At 42.0% G+C, this 26,228-nt stretch overlaps 1 protein-coding gene across 1 annotated transcript in view; it reads left to right on the top strand.

Annotated features, from left to right (window-relative positions):
- Positions 1-26,228, top strand: part of csmd3b (CUB and Sushi multiple domains 3b) — a 548,309-nt gene that overhangs the window by 501,853 nt on the left and 20,228 nt on the right. Inside the window, exons 58-62 of the mRNA XM_072674465.1 lie at positions 5,810-5,986; positions 8,018-8,197; positions 14,344-14,517; positions 19,328-19,501; positions 25,969-26,041. Coding sequence (XP_072530566.1) covers positions 5,810-5,986; positions 8,018-8,197; positions 14,344-14,517; positions 19,328-19,501; positions 25,969-26,041 — 778 coding nt within the window. The remainder of the gene's footprint in view (positions 1-5,809; positions 5,987-8,017; positions 8,198-14,343; positions 14,518-19,327; positions 19,502-25,968; positions 26,042-26,228) is intronic.

The raw sequence follows: 26,228 nt of genomic DNA, 5'->3' as shown, positions 1-26,228 counted from the left end.
CATAATTGAGTGTGGATAGACACGTGTACTGATTGATAAAATTAAGCAGTTAACACCCTCCCAAATGCTTAGACAAGTTGACTTCGATTTTGGATCGAGATGAAAAGATGAAAGGATCTAAGTAACTTTGAAAGGGTTCATTATTGGAAAATGCCGGGCAGGCGCTTCATTCAGAAAGACTGCTCAACTGGCCAGTGTTACAATAGTAACAGTGTCTAAAGTGACACTAATCTAAGGGAAAGAAATTAGGAAACAGGGTTGTAAATTGAGGTCGAAATCACACATTCAAGAACTATGATGCTCAGTAGCTGTTTCTCTGGTGAGAATATCCGTGCAGGACGTGATCAAACAGAGTCAGAAAGAAACGTCCACCCACAGCTACTTGGAGAGGGCTTATAAAATAGGGTGGATGGGAGTAAACCAATCCAGACAAAGAGAAATGCACTTTTCAGTGGCGTGAAAAGAGTCAGTGGTCAGATCACTTTGTTGAGAAGTCAGCAAATTCGCAAGTTGATGAGTGCATGTGTGGCTTACAGCAAGTGAGCCACACAGGCCTTGACCTCTACAGTGATCAATACAGGGTTGTTCTAAAGCAGATGTTCTCAAACTGTATTATATGTACCACTGGTGGAATGTAAAGAGCTGCTAGCTAGTATGCCAGATGACCTCAGAAATCGACCAAACATCATACCATGCTAGTTGTGGATTGTAGAAGCCCCACACAAGTAGTGAAGAACCATTGGCTGAAGCCACATCTGTACTATGTGTATAAGTGTGTGTATTGCATGTGTGTTTCTGTAAGGCGGCCTGTAGGTGGTACATCTAGATACCCTAACTCTAATCTAAAAACCACTGTTCTAAAGGATCACCTATATCCCTCCAGACAATCCCCCTAACAAACAATTGCCATTGGTAATAAAACTGGTTGCACTCCTTATAACCGTGTCTTCTTTAAATGATCAGTGAGGCATTCCCAAGCCATTGCTACATGAGAAAGTCAAAAAGTCTGTCATTCGTAAAATAGATACCTGTTGCAAACTCACTGTTACCGCCTTAGCTTCCTTTCTCATGTTCCGCAGGAGTGAACATTGTTTTTGCAGCAGCTCTTGTGTCTCGTGAGGTCCTACCCCATGTACTGCAACTAGAGCCTGCTTACCCACAGGCACTGTGCACAGAAGCTGGACAGAAAAAGAATCTAGCAGGGGGAAGCAGGCCTTGTTTGTGACAGAGAACCATAATGCGCTGTCTTGTTTTCTCATCCCAAGACCCTAATAATGGTATTTTTCCCTGAGCATGGACCTCCCATTGAGCCTAGACACAACGGGAGCCTGGCCATTGTGCTGTCATCGTTTTCTGAGAGGTGGTGGTGGGATGCAGGATCAGTGCGTAATTGAGGGGGAAGGTGTTGCACTGCAAAGTGACACACTCTGAGGGATTCACAATGGTCAGCGTGTCATCTGGAGACAAAGGGAGCGCTCAGGTTGCTTGTGTGGGGAAAGTGCACAGTGGTCCCAACACTGTCTCTGTCATGACTCCAGGGTGACAGGCTGCCATCTAGATTGCCGGCTACATTCCACATCGTTCTTCCAAGTGAAAGCACAGTCTGGCTCCACGCTTAAATAGGTACAGATTGTTAACCTTGCCAGCCCCAAGGGGAATGACATCTTAGCGGGATCAGATGGGTCTCCTTCCCTCTCTGTGTCTCTGCCGTTTTCTCTCTGTGCTCTGCTCTGGGTTTGATCTAGAAGTAAGACTTAAATTGTAAATTTAGAAAAGAAAAACATCTGCACATGATGCATAGGCCTTTAGAATTCCCAATATACCCAGTGTTATCATTAAAACCATACATACGCTCAAAAGGAGCCATGACACTGAAATCGAGCAAAGTTCCATGCTGCTGGATGGCTTGGGGCCTGAATTTCATCACAAATCTCTGCGGAGCCCAAATGCAAACCCACTCATGGGATTCGAATGATTGCTATTGGTTCCCATATTCTTGCTGGCACACATTTCCGTCCAGTAACATTACCATCATGACCTGCCTGCATATTGAGGTGTTCTGAAAACCGTCTGGGGCCTGATGTTCCCTGTTGGCTTCATCCAGTCTCTATTATATTCTATTATACATTCTAATAGTTTTCAGTCCGTTTCAGATCTTCCACATCTTGAATCCTGAAATGGATCAATTCATTTTTGTCTCATTAGTTTACACTTTTTTAGGAGTGTCTTTTTAATTATATATTAATATATTAATATCCCATTCACATAAGTATTTAGACTCTTTAAGAGACTTGCAATTGAGTTTCTCTATCAGTGGTCCTTGAGATGTTTCAGCAACTTGGTTGTGGTCCACCTGTGCTAACTAAATTCATTGAACATAATTAGGAAAGCCGCACCCCTGTCTATAATAAAAGATCTCATAGTTGATGGTGTTTGCCAGAGAAAAGCAAGCCATGAGGTCAAAAGAATTGTCTCAAGGGACAGATATGTGGAAGAATACGAGAAAGAATCTGCAGCTTTGAAATTGCCCAAGTGCACAGACCATCATTCTTAAAGTAGTTTAGAGCCTTCAACAATCTACCTAGATCTGTCCGCCTAGCCAAACCGAGCAATCAGGAGCAAAAGACCTTGGTTAGAAAGGCAATGGTCAACATGAATGAGAATGAGAGTTTCTAGAGTTCCTTTGAGGAGATGGGTGAACCTTGCAGACAAATTACCATCAGTGCAGCACACCACCAATCAGGCCTTTATACTAGACTGGTTAGATGAAAGCCATTCTTCACTAAAAGGCATATGACAGCCCACTGGGGATTGGCCAAAACATACCTCAACAACTCTCAAATCATGAAAAGTAAAATCCCCTGGTCGGACGAAACAGATATTGAACTATTAGGCTACCGTTCCCAACGGCGTTTGTGAAGAAAACCAGGCACTGAGCATCACCTCATTAATACTATCCCTGCAGTCAAACACGGTGGTGGCAGCATCATGCTGTGAGGATGTTTTTTCTGCAACAGGGACTGGAAGACAGTCAGGGTAGAGGGAAAGATGAATAATATAGAACAATATAGTGCAATCTTTAACATAATGCTCAGGATCTTTACATTTCTGAAGCATACCGCCAAGAAAACACTGGAGTGGATTCAGAAATACTAAAAGTCCTGCAGTGAAGGGTCCCGGGTGGTCCAGCAGACTAAGGTGCTGTCACTGTGATCAGAGGATACAGCGCTTCCCTCCAGTGCGATGTTTGCCTGGTGACATCGCATCTGCAACAGTTCGAGAAAGAGGTGTAGCTGGCTGGGTGTTGGTCTCACCCTCACTAGTGTTGGGGGTGTTGTGTGTGATGGGGGAGTGGTGAATACGTACGGATTGGGTAATTGGCGATCAAAGTTGGAGAGAAAACGGGTAAGAATTTTAAAAAAGAGTGGCTCAGCCTGCAGTGGCTCAGCCAAAATCTGGACCAGAACAGAGCATCTGAAAATGCCTGTGCAACGATGCTCCCCATGCAACTGTTTAAGATTAAATGTTCCTATTCTGGAGGATTAGATGTTGTTTTTCTTAGCTGTACAAAATGGGAAATGCATATTTTGCATACAAGCAAACTTTTCATTACAAATACCTACACTCTGTACAGCCATGGTTCTGCGGTAGAATCTGGTCAAATACGTATTCCTTAATGTTTATGAACTTATCTCTCAACCTGACCTTTGATCCTTGAGGCTGAAGCTTTAGCATTGCTAAATTAGCTTAGTTAGTTACAGTAACTTTGACCAATAGTTGACTGCTCTGAGTAAGAAAGGTAACATGCTGTTAGTCTAGACCTAGAGAGGTTCTTATTTTACACCAAATAAAAATGGTGAATGATATAGGCTTAGAAATATTAGCAATCTAGCAATGCTCATAAACATTAGACATTACAACATCAACATTAGATACATTTTAATAGATTATGAGCAATTAAATGCAATATAAATTCATAATAAAAAACACTTTGCAGCCAGGACGAGGACAAGGTTAATATTGTGTCTGTTGAAAAAATATTATGCTCACCACTGTCCTACAGGTAGACTAATATATGATGAACCGTTAACGCATGGAGACACTTCTTAGAATGTAGTGTCAATGTCTGCTATTTCCCAGAACCCAAACACTCTCTCAGAATCCTGTCAATAACGCTGTCCCACTTAAAACCATCAGAGCTCCATCTAAACTCCCCTCGGCCCTAGGAACCTAAAATCTCACTCTGGTCAGGCTAAGATGTGCTCTCACAGCTGTTACACATCTCTACTCACCTACCTCCAGTAACTGCTCCCTCTCTTAGACTACTGCCAGTCCTTTCTCCCTTCACTCCAGATTTGCCTCTCTGTATATTATGTTTTTTTTGTTTTGCATGTAGACGATGTAGACGGTAAATGTCATGTTTTAATGTGTTTTACACAAATACATCACAAATATAACTTGTAATTAGCAGTCTGAGGGCAACTGTGGCAGGTGAGACTGAAAGGAGCTAAGCTCAAAAGATAAACCCATTCTACCAGACTTTGAGTGAAGTTAACTGAATTTTGGGAGGAGGAACATGCCTGAAGCCTCTGCTCCCCCCAATCAAAAATCCTTTAAATTCCATCTCTACCTTACGTGTTCATGACAAAGTTTTGCAACCCACCACCACTCTGTTTCCTCCCTTTAACTCATCATATAACTCCTATCTCTCAGTCCTAGCTACACTTACCAGAGACATTCTGGCCTTCCAGCAAAAGCAGAAATTATCGGAACTCCAGACCAATGTTCTTTGAGTCTTTTTTTCAGTCTTGTCCCACATTATTACATGCTGAGGGCAGGGTTGGCACTCACAAAATACTTCTTAGTATTTCCAAAGGACATAAATGACAGGTTACTCCTTTCTAAAGAATGTTCCTTAAAAGTATGTTTCTTAATGTAGTTCAAATGTTTGTGGACACCCCTTCTAATGAATGCATTCAGCTACTGTAAATGGCAACTACTGCTAACACAGATATGTCATCCAACATCCTGACCTCACTATTGCTTTTCTCACTGAATGCAATCAAATCCTCATGTCAATGTTCCAAAATCTAGTAGAAAGCCTTCCCTGGACAGTAGAGACAGTTACTCCAACAAAAGCAAAAGCTACAGTATTAGTGGGCACCAGTGCTTCCGCAAATGAACTGAAATTAGCCATGAAGCAAATAAAATTTGAAATACATTTTTTATACTTATATATATATAGTGTAAGGCATGAATCCTACCAAGGCTTCAGCCTTATAATTTATATATTCTCGGATTATGACCACGATACATGCATATTTGAGATGATTCATGAAACCTGTAGTGCCTCCATTGTACACCCACATCATAGTCCATATTTATACTGATTCTCCATACATGTATGGATATACATGTATTTTAGCATTAGGGACCAAAAGGAAAGTGGTGCACTTTGATGCAGTCTGGTGATGTGGTTGCCTGGCAGAAATTTAAGATGCAGTGAAACTTTTTAAAAAATGTATTTCATTTAACATTGCCATGTATTACCAGTAAGTGTGGCGTCTAGTTTCTGACTTAAAGAAAGATGGAATTACTAAATGAAGACAAAACACAAATTTATTTTGTTTAAATAAATTGGTTTTATTTAAATTTGTTTATTTTGGCCAGCATTGGTAATAACTATACAAATATTATTCGTCCTTTAGAATTCCATTGGAATGAAACTGAGCTCTGTATGAATCAGTTCAGCTCTAATCTTCACTGCTTGGTCAACTTTCAGTCCTGTCTTTGTGGTTGTTTGTAACAGCGGTGCAATGTGGTAACCCCGGGACCCCCAGTAACGGGCGAGTATACCGGCTGGACGGCACAACCTTCTCCCACTCGGTCATCTACTCCTGCATGGAGGGCTACCTGCTGACTGGCTCCACCACACGACAATGCCAGGCCAATGGCACCTGGTCAGGCACAGCACCCAACTGCACCAGTAAGTGGCGACTTCACTTCAGATTATAATGTTTGCACAAGTGATGATAATGTTGTCATAATTGTACTTTATCTTTATAGACTGTAAGACTCAAAGCTTGTCTTTCTGCTGATGTAAGTGAAATGAAGTATTGGTAATTCTGCCTGAGACTAAAAGATGATAGATAAGCCTTAAGTGAACTATGAGAACTTCACTAAAACTTTTTGAAGTCACCTATCACACCTGAATTGATAGCTTTAAAAAAGGAATCTTGATGCCTTTGAGGGTTCATGAAAATTAAATATGGGCCTCATCAAAGGAGTAATTGGAATTCCTTTGATATGAGAGCAGGAAGGACATTTAAGCGAAGTGTCCCACTGATGTAGGCACAGGTCAGAGTGATAGAGCAGTAGGTAAGGCAAGGTATGGTAGGTTGAGGTCTGGTGTGTTCGTTAAAAGGGGAAGAGAAGGAGGAGAGAGTCGGCTTCAGGTCCTCAGTGCGACTCTCATAAAAGAATCAATCGCTCTTATCTCCCACTGCTGAGTACTGCTGAGGATTAACATACTCTCCTAAACGGCCTTATTTTGGTCTAAGATCCCACTTCTTTAAGACCAGAAGACAGGTTGATTTAGATTTGGGCCTCAAGCTGTTGAATCCTGAGCTTTTAATGTCACTTTAAAGGTCTATCAAGTTTACTTTTCCTTAAAACTAAGAGGAAATGTCAAGGGGGCTCTCCATAAAACACTGCACAGATGGAATGCCAACGCCTTCCTGCCTTGCCTTGTTTAGCCAACAAGCTAAAACACAAATCTTATCACATATTCAGCAACAGTGCTAGTTGTCTTGGTGATGAATGGGAATAATAATAAAAGCAGGTAGTGAAGTCAAACAGTCCAGCCTTCCCTCAATGTTTTAGGATAGAACATTGTTTGTGGCAACGCTAGAGACATCACTCTTGATTATGTCCCTATGCGCCATGTAAGGTTAACGCTGAGGCACTGAAGCCGTAACCCAGTGTCTATAATAGTGATGGCACCCCAAAACACTGCTGATCGATGTTGTTCTACACATGTTTACCCAGCAGCCCCGGAGCCGTGATGCATGGCTTTGTCCAAGGGAGGAGTCTCATTGGCATTTTGTGATCGCAATTTCTCATGATCGCACAACACGTTTACGACCAAGGTCGCTAATGGATCATTTTACAGCATTTTTTTCTTCAAAAGACACAAAATGTATGGAAAATCAAGGTTGTAGAATAAGTAATGTTCCCTTATAAATCAATAGCGGATTTAAGATGTTGCACAGCAGAAGTAATGAAATAAAGGCATTGATGGAATGAGGTTTTGTCAGCGGCGGCAAAGTGCAAAACTGCAAATTCGTTCCTTGGCATTTCATCTGGAGTCCAGGCACTCTTTCTCGCATTCCTCCTTTCCACCCACCCTCCCCCTGCCTACTTTCTCATTGGAGGAAACGGTAATTGTATAAGATCTGCAGAATTGATTCTAAGTTACACTTCAGGGATACCTGTGAGAAAAGAGCGGTGCCTGCTCACCGCTATTGATTTCTGCACATAATAGTAAGATCTATCATCTTGAATAAAAGAGTCAGGGGTCCCAAAGATATCTCTGTTGCAGCATAAATGGGTTGTTTAAGATGATTTGTGAATGTGACTCCACGAGCTTTGTTTCCATAGCTCAAATCGCATCGCTCGCCATGCTGCTGCAAAAAACTAAACAATTGCCATCAAATGTATCATATTACGTTTCGAGTCCTGTTTGAATAGAAACTGACCCTTATCTTCAAGTCTACAAAAATTGCTTTGAGTTTTATCTCACGCAGAAACAAATGCTTGAGCTTAGGCTCGCAAATCTAGCTACTTGAAGTTCCTTAACCTCTTGAGACCCGCCATCCTCACATACATACATACATTTCTGCTTCTCTGCACCATGATCCTTCATTTTTTTTTAACCGGGTCTCAGGAGCTTAAAATGAATGCCATTATTGCTTTTTTCTGTCGTTTGCCCCACTGACCACACATTTTACTCCTGCAGTGATTAACTGTGGTGACCCTGGAGTGCCAGCCAATGGGGTGAGGTATGGTGAGGATTTCACAATTGCACAGAACATCACCTTTGCATGCCAGCCTGGATACACTATGGAGGCAGACGGCTTCCCCACCCTCACCTGCACAGGCAACGGCACCTGGAGTGCCCCAGTTCCGTTCTGCAAAGGTAACAGCTGTAACTTCCATCTATGCAGTTTTGTATACAGTGAATTTACACATTTAACATTACCTCTAGTCAGAAGTTGCAATAAAACTGCAGGAGGATCAGCAGAGGCAAAGCTAATAAAAAGAACTGCTGCAGATGTTGCACATCTTGTGTTCTGTGCTAATAAATATAACAGACAAAAGTAACATTGTAAAACATTAATATTCTAGACCTATGGCCTGTAGTCATGTGAGAACATTTGCACACCCAAATAAAATATTTGTCTTGTTCACCACTGTTAAACATCTGGATATTTGACCTTCATTTGATCAATACTGAGAGATGGAGGTAATACAACTAACATACAAACACATACAGCTAAAGAAATGTCTTTTTAAATCAGCTGTGACATTAATAATTATTGAAAAATAATTCATAGAAATACTAGTTTATTGCAGCAGAGGGTGTCTGCAGCCTCTTAAACGATGTTGTGCAGACAAATCTGACGCATCCTGAGCATCGTGCCCTCAGCCTGAACTGCTCTGAATTTCACACACTCATGAATATGTATATTAATATATAAAAAATTAGTTAAGTGGGGAAAAAGTTAAATTAGCTAAAAATGAAAAATTATTGGAAAAATAATGATTAAAAATGCTTGTAAGAAAAAAGTTATTATTGACACCCCACATGTATTACTACTTAAAATGCCTGAAATCAGAACCAGGAGCAGAACATCAGCTGCAGATGATCAGACCTTGGTTAGAGAGGATTCTGGAGGAGTGGGGAATGGGGTGTTCTAATTTTTTCACATGACTGTGACCTGTAATAACATGCATACCTGCTGTAAAAAATCACTCATCTCAGCATTGGCAGCTAACCCACTTTTGCGCGTTTAAGTGGAGCACCACAGTTTCTTTGATGTTTGGAAGAGAAAATGAAGCTCCAGATTCCTGCGTGTTGGCCTGCTCTGCTGGCTCTGCACATCTGGGCACCACTGCCTGGAGCACTACCAGATGCTCCTCCTGGAGTCGACCGTCCTGCTGTTAGCATCGTATCGGCAGGGCTGTGATGGATGTTGTGTTTGACTGTGCTGCTTAAAGAGGAACCGCTGCCATAAATCATGTTTATAGGCTGCAACAGCAAACGATAAAGATTCAGAGTTTTTTTCAGGAACATGATAACATGCTAACGTTCGGAAGCCCGGGACACGATAATGCCAGAATAGAACTGAAATATCAGGAACGTGGCCTCTCTCTCTTTCTCTCTCCCTCTCTGCCTTTCCCATTCTCTCCTCAAGGATATTAATAACCCAGTTGGTCTCTTCAATGCAGTCCTCTCACATTTGCTGTAATTAATTTTTTGTGACGGCCAAAGATGACTCGTGTCATTATGCCGTCAGGAGCCAAAGTGGAATTGAATGTGCCCGTTGTCATTCGTGTGAGCTGGTGATGTGAAATTGTGAGTGAGGCCTTGGTCATTGCTTTCTCTGTGCTCACAAAAGGGGCCTGGCCTCGAATGCCATTATGCTAAGCTCATTATAATAGACACAGATGTCTCGTTTATTGTGGAAGGCAGAGGGTGCCTCCCGCCTCTAAAACGATGTTGTGCGGACATATCTGACGCATCCTGAGCATCGTGCCCTCAGCCTGAACTGCTCTGAATTTCGCACACTCATGAATATGTATGTTAATCTATCAGAAATGAAGCTGACCTACAATATGTCATGAAAAAAGCCTCCCATCTGCAAAGCAGAAGTGCTGAAGCATGGGCGTGCATGTGTGTGTGTGTGGTTATTGTTTGTGCTTGTATGTGGATATATGTCCAAATGTTTGTGGACACCCTTTCTAAAAAATGCATTCCACTACTTTAAGCTGCACCCATAGCTGCAGCAGATGTGCACAAGCACATACACAGCTCGTCTAGTCCCTGCAGAGAAGTACTGCCAATAGAATAGGATTCTCTGGAGCAGACAAACAAAAACCAGAAGGGCATGAAGCCCCCTCAGCTGTGCAGCAATGGAACTGTGTTTTCTGGAATGATGGCTCCATCCAATATATTTGGGATGAGCTGGGGAGTTGGAAGTGAGGTTTGTCGCTGAATGCAATCAAATCCTCAGAGCAATGCTCCAAAATCTAGTAGAAAGCATTCCCAGGACAGTAGAGACACTAGTTACTCCAACACAAGCAGGATGACAATGAATGAGCAGGTGTCCAAATACTTTTGTCCATATAGTGTATATGTTTTCCATCTCTCGCTCTTTTTATTGCTCTCACTTTCTCTTTCTGTTCTCTCTCTATCTTCTATTTTTTATACACCCTCTCTCTCTCTCTTTTTGCCTTTTGTCTTTTTCTGTCTCTCATATTTCTCTCGCTATCTCTCCCGCTCCTTCCTTCCTCACTCGTTTACTTTGTCTTTGTCTATTTGTCGTATCCATGCTCATGCTAGCATTTGTCTCTCCATTTCTTTGCTTCTGTCTTTGTTACACTCTCTGTTTCTTTCTCTGACACTCTTTACCTCTCCCTCTGTATTTTCCATTGCTTTTCTCTTCCACCATTATCTCACTCTCTAACGCTCCCTCACGCCATCTCCCATCTCCCTCTCCTCACCCTCTTCATCCTTCTCACTCTTTCCCCATCTCTCTCTTCCACCCCTTTGCTTTCCCTCTCATTAATGTGTTCCCTCACTTTGCTCTCTCGCACTGTCTGTTCTCTCTCGCAAGCTTGTCTCTCTTGCTCTCTCACCAATCTCTCTATTTTTCTCTCTCCCTTTCTTTCTCACTCTTTCCCTCTTCCTTTCTTTACTCCTCTCTCATCCATGTTCATGATATTTGTTTATTTTGTTATGTGTTTCTTTCTCTTCCTCCTTCACGTCCTCCCTCCCTCTCCCTCTCTGTCTCTGTCTTATGCTGCAGTCGAGTGGTGTCAGAAACTGGGAAATACGCTTGTAACACTTGTAAATTGCACTCGAACAGCCAGTGAAGTCATTTTCACAAGTGGGAAACTCTGAATTCTAGTTTACGAGATGTGATGTATATCGCAGTCTTTCACCTTTTTTTGTATTTTTAACCAAATTTTTATATTTTTACACTCCAGCGCTCAGCTGACCAATAATAATTAATTTAGTTTGATAGAGACATGCAGTGTTTGTGGACGGCACCATGTTGTCTTAGTGGACGTATTTTCCAACAAGCACCCAAATGGAGTGAAGTTGTACTCAATAGTTAACCATCAGGGACATACAACCTTCCGTTGAGCAGTCGAACGCACCATCACACTCTCTCCACATCTCTCTTCCTCTCCCATTCCCTGCCTTCCTTTCTCTCTGCTTGGGTGCACTCTCTCTATCTCTCTCTCTCCCTCTCTCTCTCTCTCTCGCTCACTCTCTGTCTCTCTCTCTCGCTCATTCTCTCCTGCTCATCTTTCATTCTCACCCTCTTTTCCATTGTCGCTCATGTTTTCTATCTCTCAAACTCTCTACCCTTCCTTTGCTCTCTCCTTTTTCTCTTTCTCTCTCTCGCCCTTTCTCTTTTCCAGTGCTTTTAACTCAGTTTTCACAGTTATGTCTCTCACTCTCTCCAACTCCCTTGATCTGTCTCTCAGTCTCTCAGTTACTTTTCCATCGTTTCTCTGTTGTTCTCTCTGTCTGCCTCTCTCTCTCTCTCTCTCTCTCTCTCTCTCTGCTTCTCTATATCTCTCTGTCTTTATGAGGAAAAAGGCTGAAGTTGTGAAAACTGCAGGCATTAAGTATTCATTAACTCCAAAGCCCCAAACCGGTCCAGTCCCCGTGGATGTGCATCAGGCCGTGTCCAAAACTGATTCAGAATATCAGCAAAGCATTCAGGGATTTATTACACATTTATAGTCTTTATTATGCCAGCAAGGGGACGGCAGCGTGATCACTGGCTAATAAAGAAGCCCCGCTCAGCCAGACATATTTGTGCGTTGTTTTTTGGAGCCATAATTGGGATGGCGCCTCTCCCTCATGGTGTCACTTTCCCAATTAACTCACTGTATGGGAGTCTGACTGTGGCAGCAGCAGATCCTACTGCGGGCTGTGTCCCAAATCCGTCACGTAGACTTGAGCCTCACCTCCAGTCACTAGTCCCCTTAGCAGGCCTGCAACCTCGGGCCTTCTGTAATAAGGGCTGATCCCACACAGGCTGCTCATTGTATCAGCAAATCCACCTCATCCGCTATTCCGTTTCTTCATGGTGCTAGCTTTGTCAGCCAGCCTGCCTCGCCGTGGCACAGAGTGTGAATGAACAAGAAGTCTGTGTGTGTGTATAACCGTGCCTGTCCCTGTGTGTGTGTGTGTGTGTGTGTGTTTGGTGGGGGTGGCATCGTGCCTACAGAGGGGACATGAGTCATCACAGACATCCACTCGAGCTAGGCTACAGATTCTCACAAACACACACACACACACACACACAAACACACACACACACACACACACACACACACACAAACTAACAAAGCCGTGCTTTTGACTCTCTCCTGCCTCCACACATTCTGTACAGTGTGTGTGGGTGTGTGTCGCTGTGCGAGTGTGTTTGTTTAGGAAGCACTAGGATGTGGTGCCTGGAGACTGATAACTATAGGAGACAGCTTAGTGCACAGCTCTGTGGAGGTATACAAAAACACTGCGCCTTAAACTCAGAAAAAGCTAACTACTGGGTTTCATTGTGTTTTCACTGGAAATTACCAGCTGCTAATTAATGAACCTGTCGACTCTGTAGTGCTACAACTGCACAGAAATGCGTCACCACCCATATATGTCCTAATGCAGAATCGAACTGCCTTTCTTCCTTTATGACGTTTCCTTTTTTCCCCAACCTGAATAAAAATAATTGTACTCCCTGCAGTAAAAGCTTAAGCACTAAAGCCTACACATTTTGAGATTGAAAGTAGAAGTGGTTTCAGACAGGGCAGTTTTTGCATTACACATCCCTTTCCAGGTGTTGGAAACAACAAGAGATTAGTAAATAAAATGCTGTAATTAGTGGAGTAGCATTATACTCAGCTTATTATTTGACTTAACAGTAACATTAATGCTGGATTCAAGATTTGCTATTCTAATGATGTTTTGAATAAAAGTTGGATGTAAAAAAAGCTGATTGTATCCATGTTATTGCACACATCTATAGTACTAACAAGACTAAAGCTAGAAGCTGGAATATGGCTAGCGATTGCATTACAACATGCAAATTATAGGGCATTCTGGATACAAATTTCAATTTCATACTTTTTTTTTTCTTCTTTTTTTTTTTTTACTTTTTTCTGTGTTTTGACCTTGTGTCCACATAAACAGGTTTTTGAAAAAGGCTTTACAGGGTAGAGATTTTGTAGGTGATTCAGAGATAGTAGCATTACCAGGACAATAACAAAATAAACCCTGTCAGTACAAGAAAATGTATTTTGTATGCCCAACAAAAAGGTCTAGTTAAGACAATCTTTTTGTTTTGAGAAAATGTGCTTCAGTTCTGAAGTGTTTTTAGGTCTGCTTTGGCCATTACGCTGCTTCTTGAGGAATTTGACAGCACACCTGATAGCCCCCCTTCCTGGCTGGCATGCTCACACATGCGTGTAGGAACATTTTTGCTTTATGTTGTTAGGTTTTGTCATATGCTGCCAGAGAAAAAATCTACATTTTCAAAAATATTGAAATACATGTGCACAGGGTGTCAGTGTTAGACAGATTTCTCAGTTATTATGCAATTGTCACTGTGCATCATTCTGGACCTGCATCTAACATCTTATTTTTTACACCTTTCTACAAGCTATTTACATGTGTGAAGTAACTACTAGAGTACTAGAGCCATTTTACAGTTATTGGACCCACTTATATTAAGTGTCTTGAATAACTAACCTATGTAATAAATAATGCATCCAGTAAATAATCAATGTAAATACACATCTATCAACAATAGTTTTGACGTGTAATTACACAACTATATCACAATAGTTATAACAGCATATTATCTTGAATGTAATTGTGAAGGTGCAATAATGTAATTACATTTGAATTAACAGCTTCTTACTGAAACAGAAAAAGCATGCTAAACTATGTGAGAATGTTAAATGAAGGTTTTATATTATTGGAAACTGTTGAGAATGAATATCCTTGTTTGTGCTAATCAACCCTCTATGCTCTTTGTCTCTCTCTAGCTGTGACATGTGCTGCCCCGCCACCCATCTCCAACGGGCTGCTGGAGGGCAGCGACTTTGAGTGGGGAACGAGCGTGAGCTACAGCTGCTCCCCAGGTTACGAACTCTCCTTCCCTGCCATCCTCACCTGCGTGGGCAACGGTACCTGGAGCGGAGAGGTGCCCCAGTGCTTGCGTGAGTACAGCTTTGTTACAGTATAATTCTGACAGCCTCTGAGTAATTGTCCCACCTGTCCTCTCCAGACTTTTCTGGTTTTACATACAGCTTAATTTAACTGACGATGCACTGAATTTCCTGTGCTTCATGAAACAATAAGGCCCAATACAGAATATGAAGAATAAGAGTCCAGTCATGTTTTTGTTTCCTAATCATCTGCAGCTTATGTGCTGCACCTGATTCTAATATTAGACATTTTAAGTAGTAGCAAATGTGGATGAGTTCTAACTTTTTCCTCACAAGAAAACTGCATTTCTATTAATTACATTTTATAAAAGATTATTAAAGAGATTTCTTCAGTTTCATGCATTTAGTTGTATTACCCCCAGCTTTCAATATTGTTCAAATCAAATGTCCAGATGTTTAAATATGTTAAACAGACATTGGTGTCCTAATTTATTCACATACCTGTATGTAGCACATTCTGTGTGCAAGTATTTACCCTATCTAGCTGGCTTTGTGGGTGCATCCTCTGGGCCGTAGCTGTAGCCTAGCGTAAAGAAATTCTGCACATTTTGTTCCACTAAACATTACTGCAGGGCTCCAGGCACTGACCCCAGTGCCTGTCAACCCACTTTTGGGTCAGCAACCCCAAAAGCACAGGGCAAAGCAAACAGAGCCCCGCTTATCTAAGAGGAGGGCACCCTTGCTGAGCGTAAAGTGGCACTGCTGGTGTCATGAGGCCTCCAGAGACCAGCTGCCACATGACTTGTATTAGTTCTGTTAGATGAGATGGCAGAGTGGGTTGACAATACAGGCAGAAGCCAGCTGTGAAAGGTTCTGAATGTTCCTGCACCACTTTGGAGATGTTGACAAGTGTCAGCTAGAGAGCTGCACAAAATCTAAAATACACTATTTGGACCAAAGTATTGGGACACCTGCCTCATCCATTGTTTCTTCTAAAATCAAGGGTATAAAAAAAATAGTTTGTCCTGCTTTTGTTGAACTAACTGTCCCTACTGTCCAGGGAAGACTTTCTACTAGATTTTGGAGCATTGCTCTGAGTATTTGATTGCATTCAGTGACAACAGCATTAGTGAGGACAGAATTTTAGATCTTCAAAACACCATCCACCCCCATTCCAGAGAACATTGCTTCACAGCTCAATGCTAGGGGACTTTATATCCCTATGTCCCACACCCGGCATTAGACATTGTGCCAATAGGTTCATGTTTATCTGCTCCACAGAGTCCTATTTTATTGGCAGTGCCTTTCTAGACAAGGACTAGACAAGCTGTGCGTGCATTTGCACATCTGTGTCAGCAATGGGTGCAACTTATACTAGCTGAGTGTATTCATTCGAAGGTGAGTCCACAAACATTTGGACATATGGTGGATCTCTAACCCCATCACCATATCTTTATACCATTCCCATGAGAAGATTCCAACGTTTATCCAACTGTGTTCATGTTGTTGTTACTTGTGAAGAAGAAAATCCAGGAAACAACATGGTTTTAGGATGTGTTATTAATTTCATGGTCCGTGATAATGCTGCAAGCTTTATCGAAAACATAGGTTAGAAGTCAGGTTGAAGGACTATAAGTTCATGTTCATTCTAGGTAAATAATAATGCTCAGTGATGACAGAGATCTTTGTGCTAACCTTTCTTTCAGACATTAGACCATTAGAGAGCACAGACAGATTTGAATGGTCCCTTAAAATTAGTTTGAACCAAGGTGTCAAACATTTCATGCCTTCCCATAAAAACAGTGAGGAGAGGGAGCTGTATAAAGACACCTAGGTAATCTGCACGCGCAATTAATGCCATCATATCCTCCTCCCCCAACTGTCTGGTCTGCCAGTCTTCACATGAGTGGAGCTGGCCGAGAGATGATGTATGAGATGCACTAATCAGTACAGACGCAGCCTAAGTTTTAACTGCTACTACTTACGAACCAATGCCAGTACATCATTTTATTCATTTAACTGTGTGTTTTTTTTACAGATGCTCTGTAATACTTGGTAATGTTCATATGCTGCTCTGCTGTATGTTATAGGAAGTTTTATGGCACCAAAAAGTGGTAGGGGTATGTGTAGGGGTACACAAAAGTTACGGTTTGGTTCGCATTGGTACACAAAGACTTCTCACAAGCGGCCAGTACGTAAAAATTGTGCAATATGTCTGGAATTTCACTGGATTTAATGCGACTGTTTAAAGTCCAGCCTTCTCGCCACCACTATTGGTCTATTTGTACATGCAACAACGTCAAGAGGTACAACAGAAAGTCAAACTCAAAAGCAGAACCATGCAGAATCTCTTCTGTTTGAGGCAGGACAACAGAGAGTCTATCTTAGAGGCAGAACCAATCAGAATATCTGTTTTAGTTGGGGGTAGGACAGCAGAGAGTTAAACTCACAGGCAGGGCAAATCAGAATCTTTGTTTTAGCTGGGGGTGGGACTACAGAGTGTCAGGCTAGGAGCCAGTGAATGCCAAGGGTGTTGTTAGAGGGGTATAAAAACACCCAGCATTGAGCTCTGGAGTAGTGAAACTGTGCTCTCTGGAATGATGGTGCTCCATCCGATGCTTTTCGGATGAATTTAGGTGGTGATCATTCAACATCATGACCTCACAAGCACTCTTGTCACTGAATGCAATCAAACCCTCACAGCAATGCTTCAAAATCTAGAGGAAAGCCTTCCCTGGACAGTAGAGACAGTTATTCCAACAAAAGCAGGATAAACCCTTTTTTAATTTCAGATTTCAGAAGAAACAATAAATAAAAGGTGTCCCAATACTTTTGCTCATATTTTGTGTATATGCTACAATCAAACAGACACTCCTGTACATTAAAATTATGTTGCTATGAATATTCATCTAAACACAACACAAAAAGTACTTTACTACTGTCATAGCAACCTAACTCCCGCACCTGACACAGCTTGCAGGTTTGTGTGGGACATTTAGCTGAAGTTTCCAGTCTGGGTTGATGATGTCATTTCAATGTACAGGAGAGTTAGGTACCATTTGAACAACTTAAATATTTACATGTTTCCTTAGTGACCTTGTAGTGCAGAGGACCCTGTGAGGGATGATACCAGCGATGTTTGAAAATTGCGATATTTTTGTGTAAATCACTTAAACCCACAGCTAACATCCTTAGAGATCTACTGAATCGACCAGCGTTGTAATAATGAAAGTGTATTTTTTAATCTCGTTTTTCAGTTCAGTTTTATTTAAAAGCATAAATAAAAGCTAAATTAATTCATATGATTAATGCAAAAATGGCAGATCAGTCAACAGTATTCATTCAAATTCAGTGCATCACCTGTAACCAGAAAGGTGCTGTCTTCCAGTGTGCTGAAGTGTGCAGCAGCAGCAGGAAGAGAAGAGAGCTCATGCTCCTGCAGGAATGAAAGTGTGCCCTGGACTTTGTAGTCTGCGTACTGATTTTTCTCTGTCCCTCTCTTTCTTTTCCTCTCTTATTTTATATCTTGACAGCGCATCCATAATTCATCAAGAAGAGTCAAGTTTGTAGTGCAGGATCCTAGCGCAGGAGTCCGCTCGGCACATTCATTATGAATCAGCCCTGCCGGTGACGTCAGCTCCCACCCTTATTGATTTCCCCCTCCAGGGAGGCACTGCTTGCTGGACAGTGACAGGGTCACAGCTAATGCTCGCCCTGGGACCCCTCAGGCCTCCCATTCTCTCTTTCTCACACTCTCAGAAGCATGCTGTGGATGGGAATGAAAAACGCTTTGAATTATCTGTGAGATTTGAGATGATGGAAGTTTAAGAAAAGATGGGAATCATTGTCATTCAACAGAACATCAGTGCAAGGTTATCGTGAGGGCATGGAAGTGACACAGTGCACTATAATGAGAACCCCTTTCATTATTTCTCTCTTTTTCGCTTATGGATGTTGATCACGTCAAGGGCAACCGCGGCCAAATCCTACAAATATTCATTATGGTTTCCGACCAGCTGGCACTGATTTGGCTCTTGCTATGTGTGCCTAAATGCTTTGGTGGAATTGCCTTTGCAGACTTCTTTGTTTACTTTGAGTTTGCCCTTTTTTAAGCTCCCATATTGTTGCTGTCCTAAGAAAACCTTTGGTCTATGAAACATTAACTTCAGCTGTGAATTAAATGTAGTGTGACATAAAGAAATAATAATAACTTATGTAATTAAGGCCGTTTTCACACTTGTCACAAAAACAAAAGTCCGCATGGACCGATTGTCGGCTCATTTGGGGAGGAGGGTCTAATTATCAGTGGTTTGCTTTCACACAGAAGAATTCCAAACGAACTGTGGATCAGTTGCACAATTTTGAACGCCACTTTTGCAAAATGGTGGGGCTTAGGTTCTTCCGCTTATTGCATTTTATTATTTGCCTTGGATACAAACACTCAAGCGGCAAAGAACAGCGTTTTCTAGAGTTTGTTCATGGCATTTCACCTTGCAGGAACAGCTGCAAACAAGGAGACGTTCTTGAAAGACAAGGTTTTTAGCCATGCAGGCAATTAGGCAAAGAAGTCACATGAAAAAATTAACCCAGGCAACTCCACATGCAGCATCGGAAGCAGATAGCTTCCAGACTTGCAGCTGACCAGACCAAAATCCACTTAAAGTGAACCCCAGACCACCAAATTCAGGAGGACCACAGATCGGTTTCTGCTTCCAGCTTTGAAACTTGACAAAACGTAGCGAACTCTCAGACCAAGCGCTCCCGGGTCTGAAAAAAACACTAGTGTGAAAACACCCTAAAACATATAAAGATGTGTTTTCATGACAGTGACCATGTATTTCCATCTCTCTCTTTTTTTCAGCTAAGTTCTGTGGGGATCCAGGAGTGCCGGCCCATGGCTTCAGAGAAGGCCGCAGCTTCATCTACCAGTCTGAGGTGTCGTTCAGCTGTAGCGCCCCCTACATCCCAGTGGGCAGCACCACACGCTTCTGCCAGGCCGACGGCACATGGAGCGGTTTCCAGCCCCGCTGCATAGGTACGTCAATACCCCCCCCCCACCCCCACCCCCTGCTTGTTATACTGGATCTGAATTAGTTTAATCACATTCATTCACCAGGACATCAAGGCTTTATCACTGTCAGCTGAAAGATGAAATGGGTCTTTCCACAATAAATGGGCTTACAGGAGGTACCTGCATTCTTCACTGTAAATGCATAACGCATTCTTCATAACCACACATTTATGACCTCAAAGTTTGGAAAATGTGAAAAAATTTCAATATAAGAGAAAATCATAAAGAAGACGCTGAAATAAGGCTTGTTTTAGTTTGATTTAAGTCAAGCATCTTGGCCCTTAAGGCTGGCAGATCAAGATCTGTCAGAGTGTTTTCCCTTTTGGAACGTTACAGCTCTTTTAAACACAGAATGTGGGTCTTATATCAGTGAGTCTCTATGATACATCCAACAACATTTAAAGTAAACAAGACATTTGACATTTCTGACGGAATCTATGCTTCTCATAAGCTGTTTTTAGTTTAAGGAAATTGAATAAGTCTGTATGTTATATCACATTAGTCAACATACATTTTTCATATAGATTGGTTTATTCATAATAACTGAGCCAGGGAATGAATCGTGCCTTCGTTGTCTACATTATGACTGTTAGAGAAATAAAGGAGCTATGACTGCTACTTTTAGTGATTAACAGCACTGTGCCTGGTAATTAGTGTACTCAAGAGCACCACAACACAGCCTGTGTGTATCTGCAGTGACCATTCTAGAAATAGGCCAAGCTCCCTCCATTGGCCTTTCCAAATGATTATTTTGTCACTGCTGGTCCAAAAGCCTTCAGTAACTACAGCGCATGAAATTTAAATATTTTACCAACTTAATATTCTAGCTTGATTTATATTTATATGGTTGTATGAACACAGCCCATCTGTTGCTACTGTCCACTTTTTATACTACCAACGTTTTGGGATATATTGTAGGTGTACAGGTATGGACTACAGCTCATCCAACAACCTTTAGGATTCTCTAGGTTTCAATTGCCCTCTGAGATGAGCTTTAGTCAGTGACAAAGTGCACCTTAATGGCCAGTACAGCAGACTTACCATCCTTTTACAGAAAATTGTATTCATTTTATACATATTTCTAAATGTTGACCCAATTATAAAAGCTTTGTGTATTTGAGAAGAAGCATATAAAAAATTGGCTTTACTCTTAGCGCCTGGACTTTGCTGCTATAGCGTGTTGTTTGTGTTGATGGTGGAGTTACACCTAGTGAAATCCATCAGGACAGGATGTCCAATGCTATGCTCTACTGATGCGCTCTTAGTATCCAGCTTATGCCAGCCACCCACCTGTAAGGAAACACGAATCACTCTCTCTCTCTTTGGGGAAGTAGAGCAGCGATATGACCGTATGTGTATCTGTCTGTATATTTGTGTGTGTGTGTGTGTGTGTGTGTGTGTGTGCGTGCATGTCATGCCTGCATGATATGGACAAAATACATGCAGTTGCACTGCTGCTTCCTGTAGTCACAGTATGATTCATGACAAACGCATCTGAGGAAGCAGATAAAGAGACGTCTGCAGTCTGACTAAAACGGCTGTCCATATATCAGACCACGTCCATTCTTCTGATTCATCAGAACAGGCTGTTAACTAGCAATGTTTGAGCACAACTGTTGGCTGTTGAGTGTCTGCAATCATGTATTATCCATATGGGTGCTGCAAATCAGGAAGAAATAGCTTGTTTTAGCATTTAGTTCTGCATAGAGCATCAGGTTCACAAAGCAAGTGCAAGTGGATCCTGTTTTAAGGGCTTTAAGTTCAATTATGCCGCACTTGACTCTGTAAACAACAGCATTTCTTGGCACATAATATCAACCGCCTCTTTTCTGACGTACTTTAGTGTGCTTTTTTTACTCAATGCACCAAATGGTTGCAATTAGTGCCACTTAAATAATTTCTACTTAATGCTTTTTCATTTCAAATCAGTAAGCTCATAAGAGGAGAAAATAGGTGTGGTGGCCTTTTCCAGAGCCTCTGAAGCAATTCAGGCCTCAGTCTTTAGTATGCCGAGTTTCTTCACAAAAAGCACTTGTCAGTAACTCAGCAATCGAGCCTCATTATTTTGATCGCCTCTCGCCACGGAGTCGTGTTTTTCTTATTTATCGCAGAGCTTAAGAACAAGCACAACAGTGTTTTAGCGACAGCAACCCCCCCAAAAATCAATGCCCTTCTACTGCCTCAGCAGGCCCGGCCCGCTGCTGCCCCAAACTACCTCCGTGCTTTATTGATAAAGTTATTGTGGAGAAGAACAAGGCCATTCCTTTTAGTGGCCTCCGAGGGAAGGAGCAGTTGGCAGGCGAGAGGATGCGAACACAGATATGAAATGTGGAGCCGTGGCTAGGGGAAGCTAAATTGCATCAGAGCTGTAGGAGTTGACAAAGTCGGCCCTATGTTGCCACCCTTGCCGTCTTTTACGGTACCGCTGTCTGCTGGGCTTCGCTTAATGACACTGAAGAAGGCCTTCAGACCCAAGCGGAGCGAAACAGAGGGTTTTCAAATTAATTATTTAACCATGCAAGACAAATCTTTCACAAAAGCAAACATGGCTTATAATCTGAGCCAGACTGCTCTGTTTAAAGAGAAATGGGGCTTTAAACTGGCTGAACAGAGGAATGATCAGCTGTGGCTTCATTATCGCATGTTGGAGTTTTTTGGCTTTTGAAATTTAAAGAGAGAAATCTGTTAACCCCTTAGACCATGTATTTCAGCTCACACATTGTTACTCTTATAAGTACATTACTGTCATAATTAACATCAGTTTCACATGCCCCAAAATAAAACCCTGTGACTCCACAGGATATGCTAAACCAAACAGTTACCTAATAATTGATCATTTTTGCATTAGGACTAATACCAAATAATAGACCTATGTTATAGGGGTTAAACTGCAAGCCACTTTGATTTCTCAAAGTCATAACTCTCTCCTCTACTTTAAGAGAGATTCTTATTGTTATCATTATTATTACTATTATTATTATTATTATTATTATTATTATTCAGGTATTAGGTTTTATTATTCAGTAGCTAATATGAAGCATTCCGTAACTAATATTAAACAAATTAAACTAGGTTATGTAGTTAAGAGTCTGGAAATCTGAAAATGCCTAAACTTTTGTGGGATTTGAGAGACTAAATATTTAATATTTAATATTTTAAACAAATATTTAAGACTGAATGCCTTCTAATGATAAGTGCACTGAGCACCACAAATGCCTTAGGAAATGCTTAGTCTGTTATCCATTATTAATCAAGGCGGATAAAAAATCAGTCACATGCATTATTTCTTCTCTATACTTCATTATTCATTCCTTTGCTGTAATTACAGTGAGAGTCTTGCCAGGTAAGGATTACTCTGTTGTTTTGAGCAGTTTCCTTTCCATTTGATCTGTGTGTGCTTCAAGAGACATAATCGAGCACTTTGACTGACCAGCAAAATCACCAGACCTCGATCAGGTGAAATGCTCAAATAGGCACACACTATCACTGAGTGAAATATGGGCTTCGATGACCTGCTTCAATTAAGAGGGAGCTAAATAGGGCAGGAATTATCTCAAGAAACTGTTGTAATCCTTACCTGACAGGAGTGAGGCTGTCATTAACCCCTTTCTACAGGGCCCTGTGTGGCCACTGTTTCTGTCCTTTAGGCTATTTTCCTCTACAACAAAGCTTAAAAGTCAAACGCACTCACATTCTCACATTAGACAAGAAATTATGAATGTGACTCATTGTTTTCTGGCATACATATACCACCGTTGTTTCACACGCTACTTTAACTAAAGCAGTAGCATTCCGTCAGTGGCAAACTCCTGCTGCCTTTACATATCTTTGTTTTTTTTTACATAGCTCAGAGTTTTTTACATATCTCTGAGTTTTTTAATCACAGCAGCTTTGCAAGAAGCTTTTGTGCAAACTGCCTTTGAGCATCTGGCAACGTCTCAACCAGGGCCTAACAGAAGCTTGTAATTCGGCTCGTATTTCCTCACGTACGTGTAAAGGCTTAGTGCACTTTTATCAGCCCTATCCATTTCATGATGTGTAATTAACAAACGCTCTTCCTGTCCTCCTAAGAGCCTTAGTTATCTGATTACAGTTCCTCACTTATATTTCCCAGAAGAAAGCATTCTCCTGGCATCAATAAGTGCATCGATAATTGTTTTTAATTGAGTAAGTAATTGAATAATTGGTCAGAGCTTTTTTGCCGCATTATTGGGGAGAGATGAATGGCCGGCAAGGGAGCTGGGCGGAGTTGTAGGAGCTCAATGTTTGGTTAGGGCTTTTAGGCAGTTTAGGGCATTACAGTAATATAAAACTGAGGCCATGTTAGATGCCACAGTGTGATATCAAGTAAGGTACTTTTGTGTAATTTGGAGTAAATTATAGCACTTCATGCACTTCACTGGTACTTATTGCCAGAGGTGGCAAATTCAGATCAAAAAAAGTGAGGGATTTTAACTTTCCAGGCCTGAATTTGCCACTATATAGATGATAGATCACACTCCTTGCACTTCACCAAAGAGGATCAGGCACAGCTTTTGTTTTTAATGTTAAAAATACAGTCAAATGGTATCTGCACACACACCTTCACTCTCAAATACACACCTACAGAGCTACAGCACACCCCACTGGCCAGTCACACTATCAGCTACTGGACTGACTGTATTGAAAATGCTCACACTGTCTAGTTTGCCTTTATAGAAAATGAGCGTGCTGCCTTTCAAGGAACTGCCTTTCAAGAATCTACTAGAGAATAGCATGAGAAATGTGTCCCACTGCCATGTGTGAGGGTGTGAATGTGTGCGAGGGCTATGTGTATGCAGGCCTATCAGTGAGTGAGTGAGTGAGTGTGTGTGTGTGTGTGTGTGCCTCCATGCACGTAGCACGCTTAGTATTTGCATCTTAACCAACCCTCCACCGAAAACGTTGTGTGAACACTTACACACTCCCAGCCCCCTGCGTGTGTATGACAATACCTAACTGCATCTTCACAGGTGGTGATTTAGTATGGGAAATGTTTTCGCTGGAGCGCAGCAAGCGAGACGCAGCAGCACCGTTATATAAGGCTTTCCAGGCTGTCCTGCCGTTTGCACGCCTGCATTGAATCCTCGCTCTCTGCGTCAGCTCGCGGATGTGCTCCACATTCCAAATACTGAGCAGCACAGCTGGCTCCGAGCCCCCCCACAGCTGTAGCAACACTGCCCCCTGCTGGGTCTCCCCACACTGCCTATAAAAAAGCAGGGGAAAAAATCACTGTTCCAACACCGCTGCAGCACTTACATAAACACCGGCTCCATAACCATCACAGTAACGCAGGTCCTAGAGCTCCCTGAGAGAGAGAGAGAGAGAGAGAGAGAGAGAGAGAGAGAGAGAGAGAGAGAGAGAGAGAGAGAGAGAGAGAGAGAGAGAGAGAGAGAGAGAGAGAGAGAGAGAGAGAGAGAGAGAGAGAGAGAGAGAGAGAGAGAGAGAGAGAGAGAGAAGGACTGAATGTTTATGAGCAGAGCACTGTCCCTCGTTATGCTGCACAGTTTTATGCCTGCTGTATTTTGTGATGATGGGGAGCAGGCAGAGGAAGTGCATGATGAGATCTTGATTGCTCTGTCTTCTCTCTCTCTCTCTCTCTCTCTCTCTCTCTCTCTCTGTCTTCACACTGTATTGTCTCTCTCTCACACTCATTCTCTGTGTGTTGTCTCTATCTCTCGTTCTCTCTCTGTGTCTCCTTCTTTCTCTGTCTTGTCTCTCTCTGGAGTGCAGTCTCTGTATATCTTCAGTGTCTCTCACTCTGTCCTTTCTGTCTGTCTCTGTCTTTCCTCTGTGTGTTTCTCTCAGTCTTGTCTGTCGCACACATCTTCTTTCTGTCTTTTCTTCATTCTCTCTCTCTCTCTCTCTCTCTCTCTCTCTCTCTCTCTCTCTGTCTCTCTCTCTCTCTGTCATGCTCCCTCTCATCATTTTCTTCCTCTATCTCTGTCTCTGTCTCTCTTTCCTCTGTGTGTCCAGTCTGTCTTGTCTGTCTATCTCTCTCCATGTCTCTGTGTTTCTCTCTGTCTTGTCTCACTCACACACATCATCTTTCTGTCCTCTTTCTCCGTGTCTCTGTCTTGTCTCTCTCATGTGGTCATGCATTCTCTGTCTTTCTACCTCTGTCTCTGTCACTCTGTCTTTTGTCTATTTTCTATGTCTCTCTCTCTCTGTCTCTCCATCATTCTATCCTTTCTCTTATAACTGTCTCTATATCTTTGTACTTTCTATCTCTCATTCTCACCGTTCCCTGTCTTACATTCTCTGATGCTTTCTTTTTGTCTCTCTCTCTCTTTGTCTCTCTCGCTATCTCCCTCTCTCACTTGCTGTCCCTTTCCCTTCGTATATCTCCTTCTCTGCCTCTCTCTGTGTGTCTCTCTCCGTCACTCACTTTGTGAATCTCTCCTTCTTTCCAGAACCGACCCGCACCACCTGTGAGAACCCTGGAACGCCGCGTTATGGCTCTATGAACAGAACGTTGGCTTCAAGGTAACGACAAAATCAATACTCACACTCACACTGTCTCTCACATTAAGACCAGAGGTGTTACAACTCTACTACCTACCTCAGTTCACTCTCACGCACTACTGGAGCTGAATTACTTTCAGCAGAGCTGATTCAGTAATGAAGTTTTATAAGAGGTTTGATTGGACAGAAGTGTCAACAAGTGTTTGAT

This window comes from Salminus brasiliensis, chromosome 3, assembly GCF_030463535.1.
Source record: "Salminus brasiliensis chromosome 3, fSalBra1.hap2, whole genome shotgun sequence".
Taxonomy (NCBI): domain Eukaryota; kingdom Metazoa; phylum Chordata; class Actinopteri; order Characiformes; family Bryconidae; genus Salminus; species Salminus brasiliensis.
The sequence above is the reverse complement of the archived record's forward strand: the minus strand, read 5'-3'. Positions and strand labels throughout refer to the sequence as shown.